Source organism: Nicotiana tabacum, chromosome 6 (assembly GCF_000715075.1).
Source record: "Nicotiana tabacum cultivar K326 chromosome 6, ASM71507v2, whole genome shotgun sequence".
Lineage (NCBI taxonomy): Eukaryota > Viridiplantae > Streptophyta > Magnoliopsida > Solanales > Solanaceae > Nicotiana > Nicotiana tabacum.
In genome coordinates this window covers 948188-969971 of record NC_134085.1, presented here as the reverse complement: position 1 = coordinate 969971, position 21784 = coordinate 948188, and the positions used below count along the sequence as shown (strand labels likewise).

The 21784-nt window shown below is 35.8% G+C and overlaps 1 protein-coding gene across 1 annotated transcript; it reads left to right on the top strand.

The window, feature by feature from the left end:
* Positions 1-3707: 3707 nt before the first annotated feature.
* On the top strand, positions 3708-21479 carry LOC142181562 (phosphatidylinositol-3-phosphatase SAC1-like). The gene is made up of 16 exons (XM_075254482.1): positions 3708-4016; positions 4111-4315; positions 4416-4581; positions 5868-6090; positions 6806-6882; positions 7809-7996; positions 8108-8205; positions 8401-8534; positions 8618-8752; positions 12800-13181; positions 13299-13420; positions 13607-13711; positions 14268-14465; positions 16369-16560; positions 20435-20546; positions 20970-21479. Exons 1-16 carry the CDS (start codon positions 3912-3914, stop codon positions 21216-21218), a joined length of 2691 nt encoding a protein of 896 aa, XP_075110583.1. The 5' UTR covers positions 3708-3911; the 3' UTR covers positions 21219-21479.
* Positions 21480-21784: the final 305 nt, after the last annotated feature.

Sequence of the window (21784 nt, the reverse complement as noted above, 5' to 3'; positions counted from 1 at the left end):
CTCTGTTTAACTGCTTTGACTAGAGAGTTGGGATAGATCTGATCCTATGTGAGTTATGTGCCAATATGAGTGTAAGAGTTTTGTTGATATTCTATGCTTATCAGTGATGTCTAAAACTTACCATGTATGTTTACAAAGCGAAATAGCGGCATTATTCAGTCTAGGATGTGATAAAGACATTTCTTTGTTGAGCCAGTTATATGCTTTTACCCGCCAAATCAATGTGTATCTTAGTTAGACCCTTTGAGCGTGTAATTCTATTTTTTTGTAACCACATTACAAGTCTGATCTCTCTGTTTGAATTGACTATTTGTTTGAACCTTTTACCTCTCTTAAATACTTGACATTGTTATGAGCTTGTGAAAATCTAAGTGGAGGTATGGTTGGATTTTTGAGTAGAACAAAGAAAGATGGAGAAAGTTGCAATGTAATATTTTTGAAGTTGTTTGAAGAAAAAAAAATTAGAACTTTGAAAAGAAAAAAAAGAGTTTGTGTATGTATTAAAAAAATTGACAGTGGTAGCTCTTATTTGTTGGTGCTTAAAGAAATTGGGAGTTGATGCTTTATGCTATGAAAGTTGGGGTATGGTTTAACATAAGTGTGGATTTTAATTAGTGAAATTGTATGTATTAAAGTGCTTAGGGAGTGTAGTCACTATTATCTGTATGCATCCTATCCGCCCTACATCCTACATACAACCAAATAAAGTCCTACTTGATCTTTGACTAAGTAAGCTCGAATTAGTAAAGTATGGCATTATGGAAAGCTAATGATACGTCTTTTGTGGCACATAAATCTTAATTCTGAGAGTAAGTAAATTAATTCTATCTTGAGTTCCTATTTGTTCTTGAACATTATTGTATGTGGAACTACTCTTTATTGTTTGCATGAGGACACATAACTTGTGAAAGAAAGGTAATGTGGTTGGCCTCTGTGTCAGAGTAAATGCGAAGGCCGTGAAAATACTTGGTGCTTTCAAGTCGAGTCTTGAGGCTAGGATGTTATGATATGGTGCTTAGTCTGCTTTAAATATTCTTGGCATGGTGGGAAGTTGTTTGATGAAAGGTTGTCTCTATGTGAAGTGTAGGTTGATTGTTTGGGACGACCAATGATTTAAGTATGGGATGTTGATGGTAGGCTAGGAACTCACGTTTTAACTATATTTCACACTCTAATTACTATACTTTGATGGTATTTGAGCCTAATTATTAGTACTTTATACTTATTACATGTGTTATGTTGTATATGATGTAATTTCGAGTTGAGAATCAAGTTCATAGCTAAAATGGATGAATTGAAGCTTTGAAGTCTGAGTATAAGCCCAAGAAATTAAGTGGGGATCGTGTTCGGGGTTCGAGGACCAAGTCTGAATGTTAAAAATTGAGAAAAAATAATTACTCGAGAAAAAATACACTACCACGGCGCGGACGCTAGTGTAAATTTCCTGCAAAGTGGAAAAAATAGGCCTATGAGCTTTTCCACTAATGCAGCGCATGATGCGCCACGGTAGTGTATTTTCTCGCCCACGTTTTTTCACTTCGGCTCAGAGATGGTAGTTTTGTCCGGGCCCGTTCCTACATAGTATAAATACACCAAACATACGTTTTTTAAGGGACTTTTGACCTTGAGAGCTTTTGGAGAGAATTGGAGGCTTCAAGACACAAGATTTCATCTTGCTTCTACCAATTCAATATACGAGTTTGGATTGTAACGTTGGATTAATGTTTTCTTGTTCTTTAACTATATTTTTGATGACTTTCTCCATATCTATTGAGCAGTTTACCTTAGGGTTTGACATGATTTGGTGACTTGGTTGATGTTTATGAATTCGAATACCATTTAATTGCTTGAATTTATTGGAGAAGCTTTAATATTGATTGTGATTTTATTCTTTATAGTGTTTAATCGAAAGAGGAATATCTTATTAAATATTATTGCAATGCATGCCTTAGTTTATTTTGGTGATTCTTTGAAGTAATCGAGAGAGCCTTTTGAATTACCGTTTAATTTAAGATTGAGAAATATTCACGAGAAATTTCTCTTCGATTATTCCTACCAATAGATTCTTGCACGTTTCACCGCATTTCACATTAGTTTATTTGAAAGATTTAGATTTTATCGAGAGAGGAATCTAAACCAGAAGTATAAGCTAATAACCTATTGAATTCGTGAGAATCGATAGAAATTTAAGAGTGAAATATAACAGTGGCAAATTTAGGATATTAGTCTTGCACATATCATGTCAAAACTCTTATTCTTCGCCTTGATAATAACCTATTGCTCTACTCTCTAGTTCTATGTGATTAATCATTAATTGCTTTAATTTTAATAGTTAATTTAGTTAATAATCATTCCAATCAACATGTTAATCATCCTGAATAGCGTTGAACCAAAAATTACTTGAACATTATTTAAATCCAATTCCTATGGAGATGATAATTAAACTATACTAATCTTTGGTTAACGAGCATTAATTTCGTGTTATGTTTTGTGCTCGTCAACACAAAGTAGGGGGTCATCGGGGAAGAAGACAGAATGAGGGTTTGGAGGGGGGGAGGGGTGAGGGTTCGTTGGGGAAGATGATGAAGGGATGGGGTGGGTTCATATTTTTTTTCCAAAAGCTTTTTAGGTTAAATCATGTCCCAATATTATTTGTTAATGTGGCACATAAAGTACACACATTTTTGTATTGGGTTACCTATTAATTTTGTGTTTAAATGACATATTTAAAATGTGGTTGAAATACTCAAATGGAATGAACTTAAGTTGAAGTGCCTAACAACTTGTTTGGATGGATTGTTACATGTTGTATTGTATCGTATTTTACTTAAATATAATGATTGTTTTGACAATTACTTAAATTTTATTATATCATATCGCTCAATCCGTCGTTACGTAACGACAAAAAGTGCAACTTTATGGAATGATCGATTTGGTGTGGTCGCGTCGTTGTCTTATTTTTTTCTCATCGTGCCCTTTTTTATTATTATATAATCCTATTTTATCCTTTTTCCTACTTTTTTATATAATAATTCTACCTCGTACCTTATTTTTTCTGTATATTATTGCAAATTTATTTTTCATATTGTTTGTACAAAACATCATGAAACGATGACAAATAATATAATCTATTCAAATATTGTATACATCAAAACGATACAGTACAATACAATACATATGATACATTATGAAACGATAAATAATACTGAAGAGCGTAGTCCGAGGTCTTTGGTGTCTGAATGCTTGATTTAGAGCTTGAACTAGGGGCAATCCAACAACCATTTCAACTAGATACCATCAAGAGGGCAAGAGAGGAGGAGCCAATGAAATTCTTTTGGAGTTCTTCCCCGCTAACTTTTAATACTTCTGGCTCTCAAGAGTCTCTTAATAGAATACTTGGCGAAAGTGTAGCATGTTAGCTTATAAGTAAGTACCGTGACAAAGTGACTTTATGCACCCAATACAATCGTACGCGACCATCCAAAAAGTATAGATAATTTTAAGGGGCTTTTAATGTATTTTGCCTTTAAGTATAGGTTATATATATATACAAGAAAAATCAAAAGATATATATATATATATATATATATATATATATATATATATATATATATATATATATATATATATATATATAGAGAGAGAGAGAGTATATATAAGAAAAATCAAAAGATATAAATATAAATAAAGATAAAACAAAAGAAAATACAGAAAGAAGAAAAAAAAAGAAACATATAAGAAAAAGAAAACGGGAAACTTTCCGATCAGGCGACAAAAGAAAGCATGAGTTGAGTAGAGTTGCAATGAAAAGAGACCGTCGCCTATATTCGCCCTTATGATCCAAACGAAGCTCAAAACTCTCTAAATTGGTGAAGACCGTCCCCTTTTTTCATTGATTATTCAATTTTTCGATGGCGAAACCCGAGAATTTGAAGTCAAATTCTTCAAAGGTTCCCTCTGATTCCAGCCCTCCATCCTATTCCCTCGAAAAGTTTCGCCTCTACGAAACACGTGCTGTACGTTACACTTTTCACTTCCTTTCTCTTGAATTTTTATTTTGTTGAGAAAACCCAATCGGTAATGATTGATTCCAATTTTGATGATTTGCAGAGGTTTTACTTAATAGGGAGTGATAAGAATAAGCAATTCTTCAGAGTGCTAAAAATTGATAGAATGGAGCCTTCAGATCTTAATATAAGTGAAGACCCAGTTGTGTATCCGCCGCAGGAAGTTAAAAACTTACTTCAACGCATTGCTGAAGGGAATAGAGCTACTGGGGGTTTGAATTTTGTTGCTAAAGTTTATGGCATTGCTGGTTAGTTAATCTTTGTTTAAAGTGTTAAAATTTCACGCTTTAAAGGAATTTTTGGGCTAAGTTGTTTTTTTGTTCATTATTTGATGGATTTGATTGTTAGGTTGCATTAAATTTTTGGAGTCATATTATCTTGTATTGGTGACGAGAAGGCGCCAAATTGGATGTGTATGTGGTCATGCGATATACAGTATAGACGAGACCCAAATTATAACGATACCTCATGTCTCTGTCCAAACTGATGTTGCTCATTCGAAAACTGAGTTAAGGTAAGTGGTTTGGTTTATTTGGTTGAATCTTTTGGAATGAGAAGCTTTTGTTTGTTGCATACTGTTTATATGTCTTTTGAGCTAGTGATATGATTTCCTTTCTCTTTTATTGTTTAATTGTTAGTGTTGAAAGTTTTTTAAAGTATGCTAAGGGGTTGGATTAAAGTGCTGTCTTCCTTTCTTGGATGTTTTGATTAAGCGGACATTTCGAATCCAGCCGCAATATATCTAGTTGGGTTTCACTTTAAGATCAGTGAGGTAATTTTATTAACTATATATACTGTGGCAAGAAGGGGCAAATGTACAAAAAGGACCATGCTCTTAAAGGAGTCCATCCTACACAAAAACGTCAAAAAGTATAAACACATATAATTTGTACAGCCTTAAATTTACCCTCAAGCATCTGCAGTTGCACAACCTCAAATTTGCCCAAAAAAATCTACGATTTTGTTACTTCCACACGTTCCATATTATGCATGCAGGACTAGTTCTCCAAAAACTTTACCTTGCCTTGTTGATCTTTTGCCCTTGTCAGCTTTTAAAACTATCCGTCACTTATTGAAGCATAACCAACTGTACTAATATAAGAAGCGAGTCTGCTAGGTGGATCCAACACGCACTCGGCGGCCTTTTTAAGAGTTTGAGAAACATAGCTTCTAGGTCAAGAAATGAAGAAAATTGCCACTGCTATGTTCCTTTTTGAGATAATTTTCTTTAGAAACAATGATTGCAAAGTAGTGTCCCCATGTTCTATTTCACATGAAGGTGTTTGATTGAGACCGAGTTTAAGATGTTAGTTTGACTTATGTATTATATTAGTGATAGTTGAGAATATTAAAATTGTGAATTGGAAAGTTAGTTCGAAAAGAATTTGATTAGTTAAATGAATTTGAATATTTGAAAGTTGAAAACATTTTTTCTTCTTTCTCAAAAAAGAAAAGTATAGAATATGGTGTGAAATATTTTGGAACGTCTAAGATATAAAGAGTATCATATTAATTTGTACAGAGAAAGTAATTCATCGGTCATTTTTCTCCTGCTTCTTTTTTGAATTGTTCATTATTTCTATTCGGCATATGTTCTTAGTTTAGTCCTTTAAAAATGACTGTTTTTGCATCTGATCCGGAAATTATGAAGAAATCATCATTGCTTTTTAGTCAATTCCTTTTCACTCAACTTGAATTTTGTTTTTGTTAAATTTCCCAAATTTTATGCCCTCTGTTTGATTTAGTGAACAAATATTTGGCCCTTAGTTTCTTGGCTGACTAAATTTTCAATAAATGCAGGTACAAGAAGCTTTTGTCCAGTGTTGACTTGGCAAAAGATTTTTTCTACAGTTATACCTATCCAATAATGCGAAGCTTGCAGAAGAATATCTTGTCTACGGGTGAGGATGGGATGCCGTATGACAATATTTTTGTCTGGAATAGTTATCTAACACATACAATTCGATCAAGATGCAAGAACACAATGTGGACAATTGCTTTAGTTCATGGGCACTTTAAGCAGGTGTTTGCTTACTTTTCCGTATATTTTTGTTGATAACCAAGAAATCCTCGAGGGCCAGTAGTGCATGGTTCGAAACTTGGTGGATAATGGGCCCGCCTCTCTACCCTTCATTATATTGATATGGAAATGAAAATCCAAGGTTGTAGTGTAGAAAGTTAAATTTACTAAACATTTTTCCCTGCATCTGATTCTGAGATGGCTAATTACAATGACATGGGTTAGCTTGTGTAGTTTCCCCTCCAACTCCTATCATATAAAATTAACCAGTGAATATATTTGAATCGCAAATCACTGTGAACTTCATTTCCTGTCTGAGCTTCATGCCAACAGTCTGATTCTTCATGTAAAAATAAATGAGTTCGGTATGTATATTTTTTGTGTTTAGTCCATTTTTAAGTGGTCTCTATGAAAAGGACATAACCATGAGACAGATCCATTTCCCTTATAAATATTCTTCAAAAGAAATACTTCAGGAATTTTGGTCCAAATCAATGTGGTCCTCCAAATATGAGGTTTTGACCAGTTGGCTTGAGCTGTTATTTTGAAAATGAGACTATCTACCTGTTTTCGGCATACTTAGCTTGCTATCTTCTCCTTTAATTTCTATTTTCATATTTGTTGTGATATATCCCTTAAACAATCCCCTGAGTATTTCAGACAGTTGATGATAAATTGATTGGACACCTAATATCTAATCTTTGCTTAATGCTTGCAGACTAGGCTATCAATATTTGGAAAAGACTTCAGTGTTTCTCTTGTTTCTAGGCGTTCTCGGCATTTTGCTGGAACACGGTATGCACTACCCTCTTTTTTTCTTTAATTATTTCTCTCGTAATTTCCAGAAGTTTTTCTTTTGCTTGATATTGGATGTCGGTGAGACTCGCCCAGGACCTCTGCCTGCTCTTATTTTAAGCTTTTAGATGAGATGGTCACATACTTCAACACATACATGCTGCATTAACTCTTGAATTAGAGTTGGGATTTACCGACACAACTGATGGGTCATACTATAGAACTACATTATGCGGACCCCAGGGAAACCTTGAAGAAAAGAGATAATAGATATTTCAAGGATTTGTCTTAGTTCCAAATTGAAATTTTCATCTCTAAGACCACTCCTTTTCGGATAAAGAATGTGCAGATGGAATTGCAGTTGAGAAGTACTGATATTGTGCATTCTGTTTTACTGTTAATCCTAGTTAACACTGTTGTATCTTTGTTCTTATTTCTAGATGCTTCATGTTTTGGTAAATCGGAGATGATCTAATTTTTCACTTGCCTTGGAACTTAAAGATAGAAATAAAACAAGAAGCTTTTTTTGACTTCTTGGTTGGGGCCATTCATTCATGATTTTATTGGGTGATGAGAGATTGGCTACATATGCTTAGAGGTTTATGGTTAGCTGGTTGTTAAAATGAAACATGTCTTATCACATTTCAAAAGCATTCTGAAAGGCATCGACATCGAGTAACTTACAATTCTATCTAGATCAGTCTAGCTTAAGAGTGTTATGGTAGTATGAAAATTTAGCCCATTTTGATTATATTTTGTTGAAAAGCTTTGCCTTCTAGAAAACCATCACGTCTCTGTTGTTCTCAAGTAGGAAAGCTGAATAACTGAATATTCCTGTTAATGTGCGAATTGACACTTCTGTGATCTTTCCATGAGTAACTTCAGTATCTATCGCGAAGTCTTACCAGTAAATGTTCATGCTGCAGTTACTTGAAAAGGGGAGTTAATGATCATGGAAGAGTGGCAAATGATGTTGAAACTGAACAAATTGTGCTTGGCGAAGAAGCTGGCTCAAGCAAAGGGAAAATGAGCTCTGTTGTTCAAATGAGGGGCTCAATTCCTCTTTTCTGGTCACAAGAAGCTTCAAGATTCAGCCCAAAACCAGATATAATCTGTAAGAGCAACTAAATTCTTCTACCTGATTGTTACTAGAGATTTTAAAGGTGGAGTCATGTGTACTTCCAATCTGACTTGAATGAGCTTGCTTGTCTCCTTTCTGATCAAGTGCAAAGATATGATCCTACTTATGAAGCAACAAGACTGCATTTTGAAGATCTTGCAAGGAGATATGGAAACCCAATAATCATACTTAATCTGATAAAGGTTTGTGCAAAACTGAATTTGGTGGCCTCCAGAAAATTTACATTGTGTTTGCTTCTTAAGTTGATCGGACTAATGGTTTGTCCACCTCCTGGGCACTATTTGCTTCAAACAGTTCTAGTCTTTGAATTCCAGCATCGAATATTTGCCTTTTAGAGTTTTCTTCAATTCTGTCATTTATGAATGTAATGACTGCAGACCGTTGAGAAAAGGCCACGAGAAATGATGCTGAGGCGTGAATTTGCTAATGCAGTTGGGTACCTAAATCAGATACTTTCTGAAGAAAATCACCTGAAATTCATACATTGGGATTTTCACAAGTTTGCGAAGAGGTATCCCTTTTCTCCTTATTATCCTAATAAGTTAATCTTTTAAATCCTTTTTTGCTAATTTCATCCTTGTTTCCGGTGTTAAGCAAGTCTGCAAATGTATTAGCAGTTTTGGGGGGTGTGGCGAGTGAAGCACTTGATTTAACTGGGTTTTACTACAGTGGAAAGCCAATGGTTGTTAAAAGGCGGGCTACACAGCTCAGTCGTACAAGCACTGCGAGGTATTTTCAAGCATCTATTGACATTTGTGCTTGAACTATCGAGTATCATATTTGCAAGGCATGCAATGAGTTACGTACTTTGAGTCTAGTTTGTTGTTTACTGAACTTGCAAATGCTAAGGTGAGGCTAGTTAGTTAGACATCATATAACTCACTTCTTTCTCTATTCCACGCTAGTCATTTTCTTCTTCCGTCTCTTTTTCTCTTGTCTCTATAAGTTTTTTCTGACCTTTCATGAAGTTGGCGATAAGGATGTTGTAAAGCTTGTATGCTGTTTTCCTTCTCTTCTCTCTCTCTCTCTCTCTCTCTCTTTTTCTTTTTTTTCTTAAAAAATTCAATAGTCTGTTTTACTACTGTTGCTTCTCAGAGTGCCGCAAATAGAAAAGAGAAGAGTACAAATTGCTGGGAAAGGAATGTGATATTTAAATTGGATTACCTCTCTATTTGTAAATCAGTCTGTATCAAAGGAACTGTTTTCTGTTCTTTCTTTCTTCCATTCAAAACTTGTCTAGTGATAACTGGTTATTTGCAGAATGAAGGCTTGGATCTGAATAAAGATAGATGTAGCACCATAAAAGGAGAAGGGAGAAAGGGGAGTAGAAAAGACAAAACAGGAGAAAGTAGATAAAATTAAGAGAAATCAATTTCAGAAACGGTTATTGATCAAGTCAACTTATGTTTAGGTCGTCCAAATAAAGTACACGAGGGTATTATCTATAGGATAGTGAGTTCTGAATAAGTTAGAACTCTTAAAACTACTAGAACGTTCCGGTCCGAGAATCCCTATGTCTGAGGTCTTGCAACTAAGCTCTCGAGGATCGAGGTTAGATCCTCGTATATCACCACTCTCATACTCTATTTTTAACTAAAAAGATAAGATTTGTAATCTTTCTGCAGATTATCTAATCTTACCTTTCATGGGATTATATCTTTATGAAGATTCTTTACTTTTTGGTATGCCTCTTCTATGTGGGAGCTTTTCCATTATCAACAAAATTATACGTGATATAAGAAAGATAATATTATTTCCAACTAATAGCAGATAATATTATTTCTAACTAATTGCAGTGCTGTCAAAGGTGCACTTAAGGACACTTAAACCTTGAAGCAAGGTGCACTAGGGGTTGGGTGTTAGGTGTTTCTCCTCGATTAGCTATGCTTCAGTGCAGGCACTAAGGTGCTAAAGCATGTGCTGCATCGCATATGAGCTTCCTCGTAAAGAGAACTACTCTTAACAATAATATTCACATACCCTGTAGTTTTTTCAATTCTTTTTTCGAATTATGGTTTTTATATCGTTATTATCTTTGAATTACCCCCCCCCCCCCATATATATGTATATACTTTTATTCTTTCTTCGTTTATCCCTTTCTAAATAAAGTGCACCTTTATTTACGTTCTGCATTGTGGACGTCATTTTTTTTTTGCTTTTGATAAAATTGACTAATAGATAAAACCTTGTCTTCAAAATCGGAGAGAAGATTATCTCTACTTTATTTCTAACTAAAGAGAAAGAGAAATAAATATTTGAGATAAAAATACCAGAAATTTTGGTATTAGTGGTGTTCAAGCCAGTTGCGAACACCTCAATTATTGTGCTGCCTTCTACCAACAGAGGCCATGGTTTGGGATATCACCTAGAGTTTTTGTTTCTGTTTTTTTTTGGGGTGGGGGGGTGGGGGTGGGGGTTATCAATGAAGTGGGATAAAATCCATCGGTGAAAGAATACCACAATACTTTACTGACTACATTATTCTTCCCTGTTTAAAAAGCTCGAATCCGACGAGTGTCCAGCTCCAAAAGATATAGCATCAAGAAATGAAAAGATCTTCACTGGATAAGATTTTGCTACAAAAAACCAGCTTAGAGTAGGCTGAATTTCTACTTGCAGTTGTGTCTTGTAATATTATTATTATTATTATGGTCTCCAACTTTCAAAAGATTAAGGTATCAAGCTTGCTCATTGTGGCTTCCACTTGTATGATCATGAGGCATCAGTTGAATGTTGAAGATTTGGTTATTTCTCAAGGGTGGATTAAGTATGATATTAGTAGTTGGTGCTAAAAGTGTAGCAGTCCTAATGAAGTGGAACCTGGACTATGACACCGAGATTGAATGTGGAAATTGTGCATTTCCAGCTTTTTTTGTATTGAGAGGAGTTTGCCGCCAGGGTTTTGGTCTAGTGGTAAAAGCGCAACACATGATGTTTGGGCTAGGCACATGTCACGGGTTTGAACTTTGCTGTAGACAAGAGTCTAGTATTTAAGTGGAGAAAGGTAGTGGGGCGGGTCCATTATCCACCGTCTTTCGAACTGTGTGCCACTGGCCCTCGAGAATTTTTGGTTACCAGGGTTTTGGGGGGGGGGGGGACAAGGAAAAATTTTTTAAGTTAAATTAACTAAATATAAAAATATGTTATTCTCTTTTAAACAGACTATAATCTACAAGGCTTCACATCTTCCAAACAAAGTACTTCAATGTCCTACTAGTAGGATTGTGAATTTGAACAAGTTAGAAATTTTAAAGCTACTTCGTGGAATTTTAAGTGTAAAGATATGACTAGATTAGAAACTTATTAATAGATAGAACCTTATCTTCAAATAAGAGAGAACATTACCTCTACTTCATTTCTAACTAGAAGATAAAGAACAATAAAAGTTAAAGATAATAATACTGCAGCTTTTATTGAGCTATATCAAGATATCAATTATAGCAATAGTCTTTGTGTTGTTCCTTTACTAAATTTTTGGTCATTGAAGTTTCTTACAAGTATCTAAGTTATAAAATACTTTTTGATAGACAATTCTAACTTTATTCTGGCACTTGGATTTTGAAAGCATGGACCTTTGTAAAATCATTTTCAAGTAAAGTTGCTCGAGCTTGAAGTAGTTTCCATCCTAACAGACATAAGTTAATTATCGTTATTCTGGTCTCAGGCTCTGTATAATCAACCACATTATTTGCTATGAAATCCATATCTGGCCTTGGTCTTAAGATGGTTTTGCTATTCTGTTATGGGTCTTGTGGCCAATATGTTTCTAACATTCCATGTGACATTCAGATATCCTATCAGGTACTATCTTTTTTTTGGAGTAAGGTAACGTTATATCCATCAGCACCAAGTTTGTACTGGTATCCAAAAGAAAAATGTACAGATTACAGGGGGCCTTGTATCTTACAAAGAATCTAAGAAATCTACAAGTGATTTTGCATCCTCTATATAGTTCTCTTTACACCATAATTCAAAAGACAAAAAACTATTCAGCTTAATTCTTTGTATGGAACTATTTTTATTCTCAAAACATCTATTATTCCTTTCTCTCCACACCGTCCACCACATACATGCTGGGATCATTCTCCACCACAGCTTCTGTCTATTTGTTGTTTGGATATCATTCCAGCACCACAAAAGGTCCTTGGTATCCTTTGGCATTACCCATTGTATTCCTGCCAGGGAAAGGAATAACTGCCACAAGTTACCTTGCAATGTAGAAAAAGATGGCTATTAGTTTCTTCCTCCTCCTGAGAACATCTGGAACTTAGAGGAATTCCCCTTCTTTGCAAAAACTTCATGAGTCACACAAGCTTTCCTGCCAACTAGCCAAGAAACACATGTGACCTTAGAAGGGGCTCTAATCTTCCCTATGCATTTCCATGGCCAAACTGATAATTGAGCACCTTCTGAAAGCAGAGAGTATGCAGAGCTGACTGAAAACCTTTTGGTGTTTCCTCCATTCCATATAACTGGATCCTCGGCATTTCTGGTACCATGAAGAGCCTCCAGAAGCTTCAGCATTTTAGCCACCCTGCCAATTTCGTTATCATTTAGATGCCTTCTGAAAGAAAAATTCCAACTCTGTGAATTCCATGTCCCTTTGTTGAAGACTTAGGTGTAGTTGTTAAGCAACCAGGTACTATTTCTTTAAAGTGAATGAGTTGCTAAGCAGAGTTTATCCTTGTGAATGTTGTCTAGATTATGGAAACTTAACTTCATTGATGCACAAATGATTTATGACTAGATGTAACTGATTCATGGTGTTTCGTGCAGGGATTCTACTCTGAGAGATTTGAGAGCAAATTCAGGAGAGCTCTCAAGGATTGGAAGCAATAATGAAATTCTGAATTCGTTGATCAAACAAGAAAGAGAGGCTGATAATAGCCAACAAATTGGGAAAGATAATGATGACAATGCACCAAGGTTTCAAAGTGGAGTGCTGCGCACAAACTGTATTGATTGCTTGGACCGAACAAATGTCGCCCAATATGCTTATGGTCTTGAAGCTTTAGGTCGCCAACTCCATGCTATGGGCTTGTCTGATAGGCCCAAACTGGATGCTGACAGTAGCATTGCTGCTGCTCTCATGGATATGTACCAGGGTATGGGTGATGCTCTTGCTCAACAGTACGGTGGATCTGCTGCTCACAACACCGTATGTTCACTGATTCTAACTGCCGAGTTAATAAAATAATTTCTCTAAATGTTTTTGATTAAATGTTGATTCCTAGAAATTGTTCATATTGTTGAATAGATGTTTTGGTTAAACTAGGTGTTTCCAGAAAGGCAGGGCAAGTGGAAAGCTACAACTCAATCAAGGGAATTCCTCAAGTCTATCAAACGATATTACAGCAATGCATATACGGACGGTGAAAAGCAAGATGCAATTAACTTGTATGTTCATTCCCTAAACTTTTAGCTGCCATTTGATTTTCCTTGTTGATGCATGCTTTTAGGTGGTTAAGCATTTTCCATCTGAAGTTGTGGAATTCTCGATATGTGGGCTTTTATTGCAAATGTTTTTGAAAAGTTTGCTGCTCAACAATTTTATTACTTGTTCTTGGCTTTCTTCTTTTCCAGATTCTTGGGATATTTCCAACCTAAGGAAGGAAAACCTGCACTTTGGGAGCTGGATTCAGACTATTATCTCCATGTATCTGGCATAGGAGATGATCTCATTCCAGAGTAGGGGTTCCTCTTTTCCACTTGCCTTTCTTTCTTTTTTATTTTGGCTGTCAGAAAATTTTGCTTACTTAATAAAGGAGAAAATTTTCACTAGACTATTAAATGTTTTTCCAATATCCTACCATTAAAGTTACCATTTCCCCACTTTTTTATTGAAATCAACTTTATCAAGAGGTAATTTTCTCCAGGGACAACTGGTATTTAAATAAAATAAAAATTGAATTCTCAACCTTGTGCCAATCAAACTAGGATACTTAAACTGGGATGGAGGGAGTAGTAGAACAGAAAATATGTATTTCTTTTCTTATGCGAGCTTGATGTGTTGTGACAACTGAGATGCTGCACTCAAATTAGTAATGTTAGGACTTTTGGCTGCACATATGGACTCTTTTTCCTGTCAAGCTAATAAACAGAATGTTTCTGAAGTGCAGAGGTTGATTTAAGGCCCCGTTTTTGGAAACTGTATATTTGTAAGGAAAGATTCAAGAAGAAAATTCTCTGCTAACATATGACTTTGTCTGCTTACTAATAGTTGCCATCTTAATTTATGGCACAGCTTGTCATTTGATACCAGTGCTGTTGGACAAGGAACCGCACTAGCCCCTGTTCCAGCATGCAGGGAAGATTTCTTGCGCATGAAGTTGACATCCTTTGACAAGTTGCTTGAAAGAACATGCTGTAATATTAAGAATGTACGGCTCTGTAGTGAAACTGATCAAAAATCAGGGAATTCTGGAGTGGCACCTGATGCAGCGTAAGTGTTGACTTTAGTTAAGCATATATTTTTTGTTTGATGTGCAATTTTAATTATTTTTATTTCTCCTGTAGTGTTCATTTACATGCTTGGAGAGTCAAAAGTGACAGCTTCCATCTTTGTACATGACATGAAAAAGTTTACCCTTAAAATCTTAAGTTATAAGACTAACATGACATCTATCAATAATATGTCCAGAAATGCTAAGTGGCAGCGGCACTTAACTTTGTTCCATCCTTTTTATTCATTATGTTGAATTTTTTTAGTCTTAAATGATGAGATGCCGTCCTGCCCAGTTCTTAATTTACATGTCCTGAATTTCTCTAGTTTGAGTTGAAGGGATGGGCTGATATGCTAAGAACTAAGAAATGAGGAATACCTTTTTCTTTACATGGTTATCAATCAACACACAACAATTCTTTTTTTGTCTCACTTAACTCCTTGAACTGACACCTTCCTATTGGTTGGTTAGTCCATACAATTTAATACTTCCATTAAAATATTATTGTAATACTTATATTTCTGCTTAATGTTCAATATACTTTTATGGGGATTTCAAGCATTAGTTTAGATAATCATTAGTTTCCAAAGTTTGTAATATTAGTTTCAATAGTCTAAGAGACTTTTAGCTACAACAACGGCTACTTGTTGTTTTTGGGGATGGTTGTTAAATATCCTCTTAAACCGTTAAAATATTCAATATACTTTTACAGGGATTTAAAGCTAGAGTTTCCAAAGTTTGTAATGTTAGGCTCAATAGTCTAAGAGATACTTAGCTACAACAATGGCTACTTGTTGTTTTGGGGAGTAGTGGCTGTTAAATACACTCTTAAACTATTGAAGTTAATAAAACTGATCCCTATTAGAAACTGTGGACAACTAATGCTTCTTCAAACGGATATAGAAGATACTTATGTATGTTGTTTGAGCCCTGGGGGAGATTACATGACAGATCAAAAAAGAAAAGGTGAGAAGTGCCTGCATATAGAAATATTTTCTTTTTATTCTTTGCTGGCTCTTCTTTTTTGTTCTTTTACTCGAATGGTTAGTTCTGAATAATGGTATAAAGAGAGATAGATTTTATAATCAATTTAATTTATTAGTTATCAACGATTTTTAAAAGAAAAAGTACTTTTAATTTTTTCATAGATCTCAAAGTGACATTAACATCTTAGTGGTAAATACAAACTGTTACAGTTCTCATACAAAATATAAAGTAAAATGGTAATTTTTCTTAAATATTGACGGAAAAGTGAGGAAAAAATAGTCAAAGAGCTTACTGAATGATAAAATGAAATTATGCTGTTTTCCCCCCATATATGTACAAATAAATGATATCCTTTTCCTTCTAACATCATAAAAACGCTAGCTGTTGGAAAGGAGATTTGAGAAGAATAGTTTCAAAATTACCCCGTTTTAAATTTTATTGACCAAGTTACTTTACATGATATATTGTTAGTTTTCTTTACTGTTTATGACTTGACATATAAGTGAGAATACATGTCTATTCTGGTTGAACAGCTAATCAAAGTTCTGCTAAAAAATTTATTTCATACTTGTACCAAGAGAAAATGATTGGGTGTAAGGCATGGCATAGTGCGGGTGTTGGCACTTATAACTAAATAAAACAGAAAGACACTATTCCAAGACCAAACCAAGTTTACATGCTCCCAAACAGCTCCAACATCTTCATCCGAATAACTCAAAATGAAAGCTTGAGCCTCGAACCGGTTCTTTCACACTTTCTTTGAGATTTTAAAGATTGTTTTTGTGTATTCTGATAAACTAGTTTATTTTCGTTTTTTTTCTTCAGTTTATTTATTTTTTCTCTAGAGAGTAAATTTTGCAATATGTGACCAGCAAATTTTCTTTAGCTGGTAATGTTTGATATTCTTAATTGCAGTGAAATACAGCTTAAGAGCCCGAATTGGCTTTTTGGACAGAGGAAGTATGATGATAGTAATTCTGCATCCAAGGTGTCTTCAAATGCAGTTTCTAATGGGGCTTCTACTGGCGAGGATAAAGTAGATGGTCTTGGTGATCTTAGCTGGATTTCTGGTGTTCCTGATCTGAATCAAGAAGATATCTTTGAAAGGTATTTTACCCTCAAAACTTTGCTTGTAGCTCATTTACGAGCTTATCTGATGTCTTTGAGCAATTAGCTGCGGTTCTTTACCTGTTATACAAGCCTACCAATGTGCACCTCAGACATAAATCAAACCAGTGTGATAATTTCACTTGTCCATTCTTTTTTTTTTTTCATTCTTCTTTTCTCATCGCAAAGTATGCGGCTGAAAAATACTTGATGAAGGTGCAGAAGTTGAGATGTTTTTTAAAATATATATATATATATATATATATATATATATATATATATATATATATTATGAATTTACGGTTCATAACAGAGTGAAATATGATCATCTCTACGGTTCATCATCAGCTGTATGTGCAATGCCATAGAAAATGATAGTTTTACCATTTTCCTTTCTTGAGAGGTAGCAACAACAACAATGACCAGGGGTGTGCATTCGAATCGGTTTATCGATAAATTGAATCGATTATTTGTTATCGGTTTATCGATTTCGATTTTGATTTCGAAAATTTTCCTATCGAGTTATCGATTTCGATTTCGGTTTTGTCCTCTTCGGTTATCGGTTTATCGATAAACCGATAAGATATACTAAAAAAAAATTATTTTTTTATTTTTTTAACCCTTATTCTATAATATCCTTTCCTTTACCCTAAGTCCCTAACCCTATTATTTCATCTGCCACATTTAAGGAATGATCATATTTAAACCTTAAGGGAATGAAGTTCAAATTAATGGAAAATAGAATTAGCCGTGATGATGTATTTTTTTTTATACCGTTGGAGTGTTGGTGACATACATTTGATCCCTTACTTTAGTTTCCTTGCATGTGCTTGTCGACACAATTTTTATGTTATAAACGGTGTTCGTCTTATTTTAGCTTCTTTTTGTCCATATTAGTTAGGCGTGTTTATAGCAATATTCTTTCCGTGGAAGCCCGCAAATTTTCTTATTGGTGTAATCGATAACCGAATCGATAAGTGCCAAATCGATAAATCGAAAAAATCGAAACCTTATTGAAACCTTATTGAAACGATAACGATAAGCATATGTACAAATCGATAATCGATAAGTAATTATCGATAAGGGTCAAAATCGAATCGATAAATCGAATGCACACCCCTAACAATGACCCAGTAAAATTCTACTAGTGGGGTCTGAGGAGGGGTTTAGGGTTTAGGTAGTGTGTATGCAGACCTTACCCCTACCTCGAGGAATAGAGGCTGTTTCCGAAAGATCCTTGGCTTAAGAAAACGAAAAGAAAAGAGAAGTATCAGTACTACCAATAGATACCATAAGAAAAAATAACATCATGAAAATCAGAAAATAGGTGCAAAGCAAAAGCGCTAGCCAGTAAATAGACTCTGCTCTATGAAAAACGAAAGAGTAGTAAAACACAACATTGCCACTAGCTGTCTCAGACAAAAACCCTACCAAACTAGCCTCACAAAGGTACGAACTAAGGAAAAACTCAACTACCTCCTAACCTACAACCCTAATACTCGACCCCCACAGCTTCCTATCAAGGGCTATGTCCTCGGAAATCTGAAGCCTCGCCATGTCCTATCTAATCACCTTTCCCCAATACTTCTTAGATCGCCCTCTCTACCTCTTCTTAAGCCTCCAAAGCCAGCCGCTCACACCTTCTTACCGGAGGATCTGAACTTCTCCTCTGAACGTGCCCGAACTATTTGAGCATCGCTTCCCGCATCTTGTTATCAATGGGAGCCACACCCACCTTCTCCCGAATATCATCGTTCCTAATCTTATCCATCCTAGTGTGCCCACACATCTACCTCAACATCCTCATCTCTGCTGCTTTCATCTTCTGGATATGTGAGTTCTTAGCAAGCCAATACTCAGCCCCATACATCATGGTCGGTCTAACCACCGCTTTATAAAACTTACATTTGAGTATCGGTGGCACTATCTTGTCACACAAGACTCCAGATGTTAACCTCCACTTCATCCACCCCACTCCAATACGGTGTGTGACATTCTCGTCGATCTCCCCTCCCCCTTGGATAACCCGACCCAATGTACTTGAAACAACCTCTACTTTGGGATGACCTGTGATTCAAGCCTCACATCCACGTCCACTTCCCTCGACTCAACGCTGAACTTACACTCCAGGTATTCCGTCTTCGTCCTCGTCCTGCTCAGCTTGAAACTCTTAGACTCAAGAGCCTGTCTCCTCCAGCCTCACGTTAGCACCGGCTCGCGACTCATCAATCAGAACTATGTCATCAACGAATAACATACACCATGACACCTCCCCTTGGATATGGTGTGTTAACGCGTCCATCACCGGGGCAAATAAGAACAGGCTGAGCGCAGAACCTTGGTGCAATTCCATAACAACCGGGAAATGCTCAGAGTCGCCTCCTACTGTCCTAACCTAGTCTTAGCCCCATCATACATGTCCTTAATTGCCCTAATGTAGGCAACCGACACATCTTTAGCCTCCAGGCATCTCCAGAGAACTTCTCTCGGAACCTTGTCATACGCTTTCTCCAGATCAATAAACACCATGTGCAAATCTTTCTTACTCTCCCTGTACTGTTCCACCAGTCTCCTAATAAGGTGTATAACTTCCGTAGTAGAACGACCCGGCATGAACCCAAACTGGTTGTCGGATATAGACACCGTCCTCCTTACCCTTGCTTCAACGACCCTCTCCCAAACTTTCATGGTATGACTCAGTAATTTGATACCCCTATAATTGTTACAACTCTAGATATCACTTTTGTTCTTATACAACGGAACCACCGTACTCCACCTCCACTCATCTGACATCCTTGTCGTCCTAAAAATAACATTAAACAGCCCCGTCAGCCACTTCAAGCCTGCTCTACCCGCACACTTCCAAAATTCAACCGGAATTTCGTCCGGCCCGGTCGCTCTGCCCCTGCTCATCTTACGCATAGCTCCCACGACCTCCTCAACCTTGATGCGCCTGCAGTACCCAAAGTCACGGTGACTCTCGGAATTCTCCAATTCACCTAGCACAATTTCTTGAGAGGTAGCAAGTGGTGAAATTTCACCGTTGTAAAGTTGACTAGACCACCTTTGAAATGATGATGATGCAATAGCTTGTAGATGTCGTTTATATCTGGCTTGGATAAATATATTTTGTTTTTTAAAATAGATGTTTAACTAGCTTATGCTGGCATAGAGCTTCGGCTTATTTGTTTCTTGAAGTTCAATTGGAAAAATACGAAATGTACAAAAGTTTACTAAGCTACTTCTATCTTAACTAGGAAATGGATTAAACGTTAAAAGTTTTTAGAGCCTGAAACCTCATTTTCCAGTATTTTTTAGGTGGGTTATCTATTTGCTTAAGTATGTTGGAGAAAAACTGAAAACTGAATTACTGTTTGATTTTTGTTATTATATCAGTCAGCGCTAGCGCCCTACCTCTAGTATATGAGAGAATACAGCTTCAAAGCTTACCTTATCTAAGTAAGAAGTATTATTGACAAATTGAAGTCCGAATGTCATATGTTTTAGTCTGCCTCCACCTTCTTCTTTGCTCTTTATTTTGGTCACTTGATCAAAGTTATTCATCTCTCTGCAGTGGAAGGATTAGTTAATGCTGAACCTTTTTTTTGGAAGGATTCTGATTATGCTTAAAACAATTAGTTTCAGTGGACATGGTTTATTATATTGTTGTGTATATCTCCACCAACCCTGAAAAAAAAATTAAGATAAATGTGCAATGTGGAAAGAAAGGGGCCGGTAGTATTCCTCATTTTTCCTTCATTTGACACAAAAGGTATTGATTTCCTTGTTTGGTTCCTTTCAAATTACTGTATATACATCCTTTTGTGCCACTCTTTTATTTCATTTTAGACTCACTATTTTAATCCTCTTCTAGATACCTTACAATGACAGCCGCAAATGAGGCTAATGGCTGGTATGGTGGTACATTACTCGGTGATCAAGATGAAAGCAGTGAAATCTACCGACATTATGCAGAACTTATCCAGGTAACAGATATGTCTACACCTTTTATACTGTCTGTATCCATGCTTTGCTTTTTTCTAACTTTTGCTGGTTTAAGTCATGAGCGTTTCAATTTTTTTCTCAAGATGAACTAGAGCATATCGTACCATGTTAGGCTACTTTCAATAATATTCAGGACTCAACTAAGTATGAGTGAAAATTTAGTAATTGTCAATTTCTATAACAACTGTCTTTGGGCTTGGATTAGCAATATTCCTCCTTGATATGTGTTATTGTTTAATAGACCCTTGTTGTCCGGCCCTTCTCCGGACCCCGCGCATAGCGGGACCTTAGTGCACTGGGCTGCCCTTTTAATATGTGTTATTGTTGAGTACCTGGTTATATGCTACGGAAGAGCAAATGTTTTTGAATTTGCCTTACTCAGAAGATATTATGTAAACTAGCAGGGGCCTGCAATGGAACCCTTTGAACATGACGCTGAAAAGGAAAAGTATTACACCGAACTACTCCTGAAAGGTTCAGTTGATGCTATGGACGATGCAGCTATTGAAGCTGAGATGGAATCTGCTCTCAAGGTATATGACCAAATTGGTGCAGATCTTGGTATTTTCCCTAAGTCATGTAAGGCATTGGCTGCTGATCCGAGCCAATTAACGAGATGGCTGGTTGGCGAAGACAAGCTGCCCAACGTATAAAAAATACGCCGATATGCTGCAACATATGCATTTCACTATGTTCATATTTTTGTTGTAATATTTGAGGAATTCTTATCTTAACATTTTAATAGATAAATGAGGGTGTCCAACCAAAAAAAAAGATAAATGAGGGTGATTTTTTTTTGTGAGCAGCAGGTTTTACTGCTGAAAAGCATGCTGCTCCTGTACAGTTGTATTTTGTGCGTGAAGAAATATTATGATCATTTTTTAATTATACATGAAGCCTTGAAGGAAAATAAACGGAAAAGATCTAAGAGCTTGGAGATTGACTTTAAATTTTGGTGGGTTCGACCTTAAAAAGATTTTTAGTTCTAAAGTAACTATACTCTTAAATAAATTCTCAGAATTTACAAGGGAAACTTACACAAATGTCCCAAATAAATCTCAACTACCAACCTCTAGCCATTAATCATAGACTTATCAAAATTAGCCAACAAAAATTGAAAAATCAAATAATAGGGTTCTTTCTCTCAAAGAATCACATGCAAAAATTACCTTCCATATTTTTAAGCGTAATTAGCAACACTAGATGCAAGACGGAAGGG

Excerpts from the sequence above, each read along its gene's own strand:
- LOC142181562 (XM_075254482.1), top strand. The coding sequence starts at position 3,912 with ATGGCGAAACCCGAGAATTTGAAGTCAAATTCTTCAAAGGTTCCCTCT. Across the intron at positions 4,316-4,415 it reads TAAAGTTTATGGCATTGCTG|GTTGCATTAAATTTTTGGAG; the intron begins GTTAGTTAATCT and ends TTTGATTGTTAG. Across the intron at positions 8,535-8,617 it reads TTTCACAAGTTTGCGAAGAG|CAAGTCTGCAAATGTATTAG; the intron begins GTATCCCTTTTC and ends TCCGGTGTTAAG.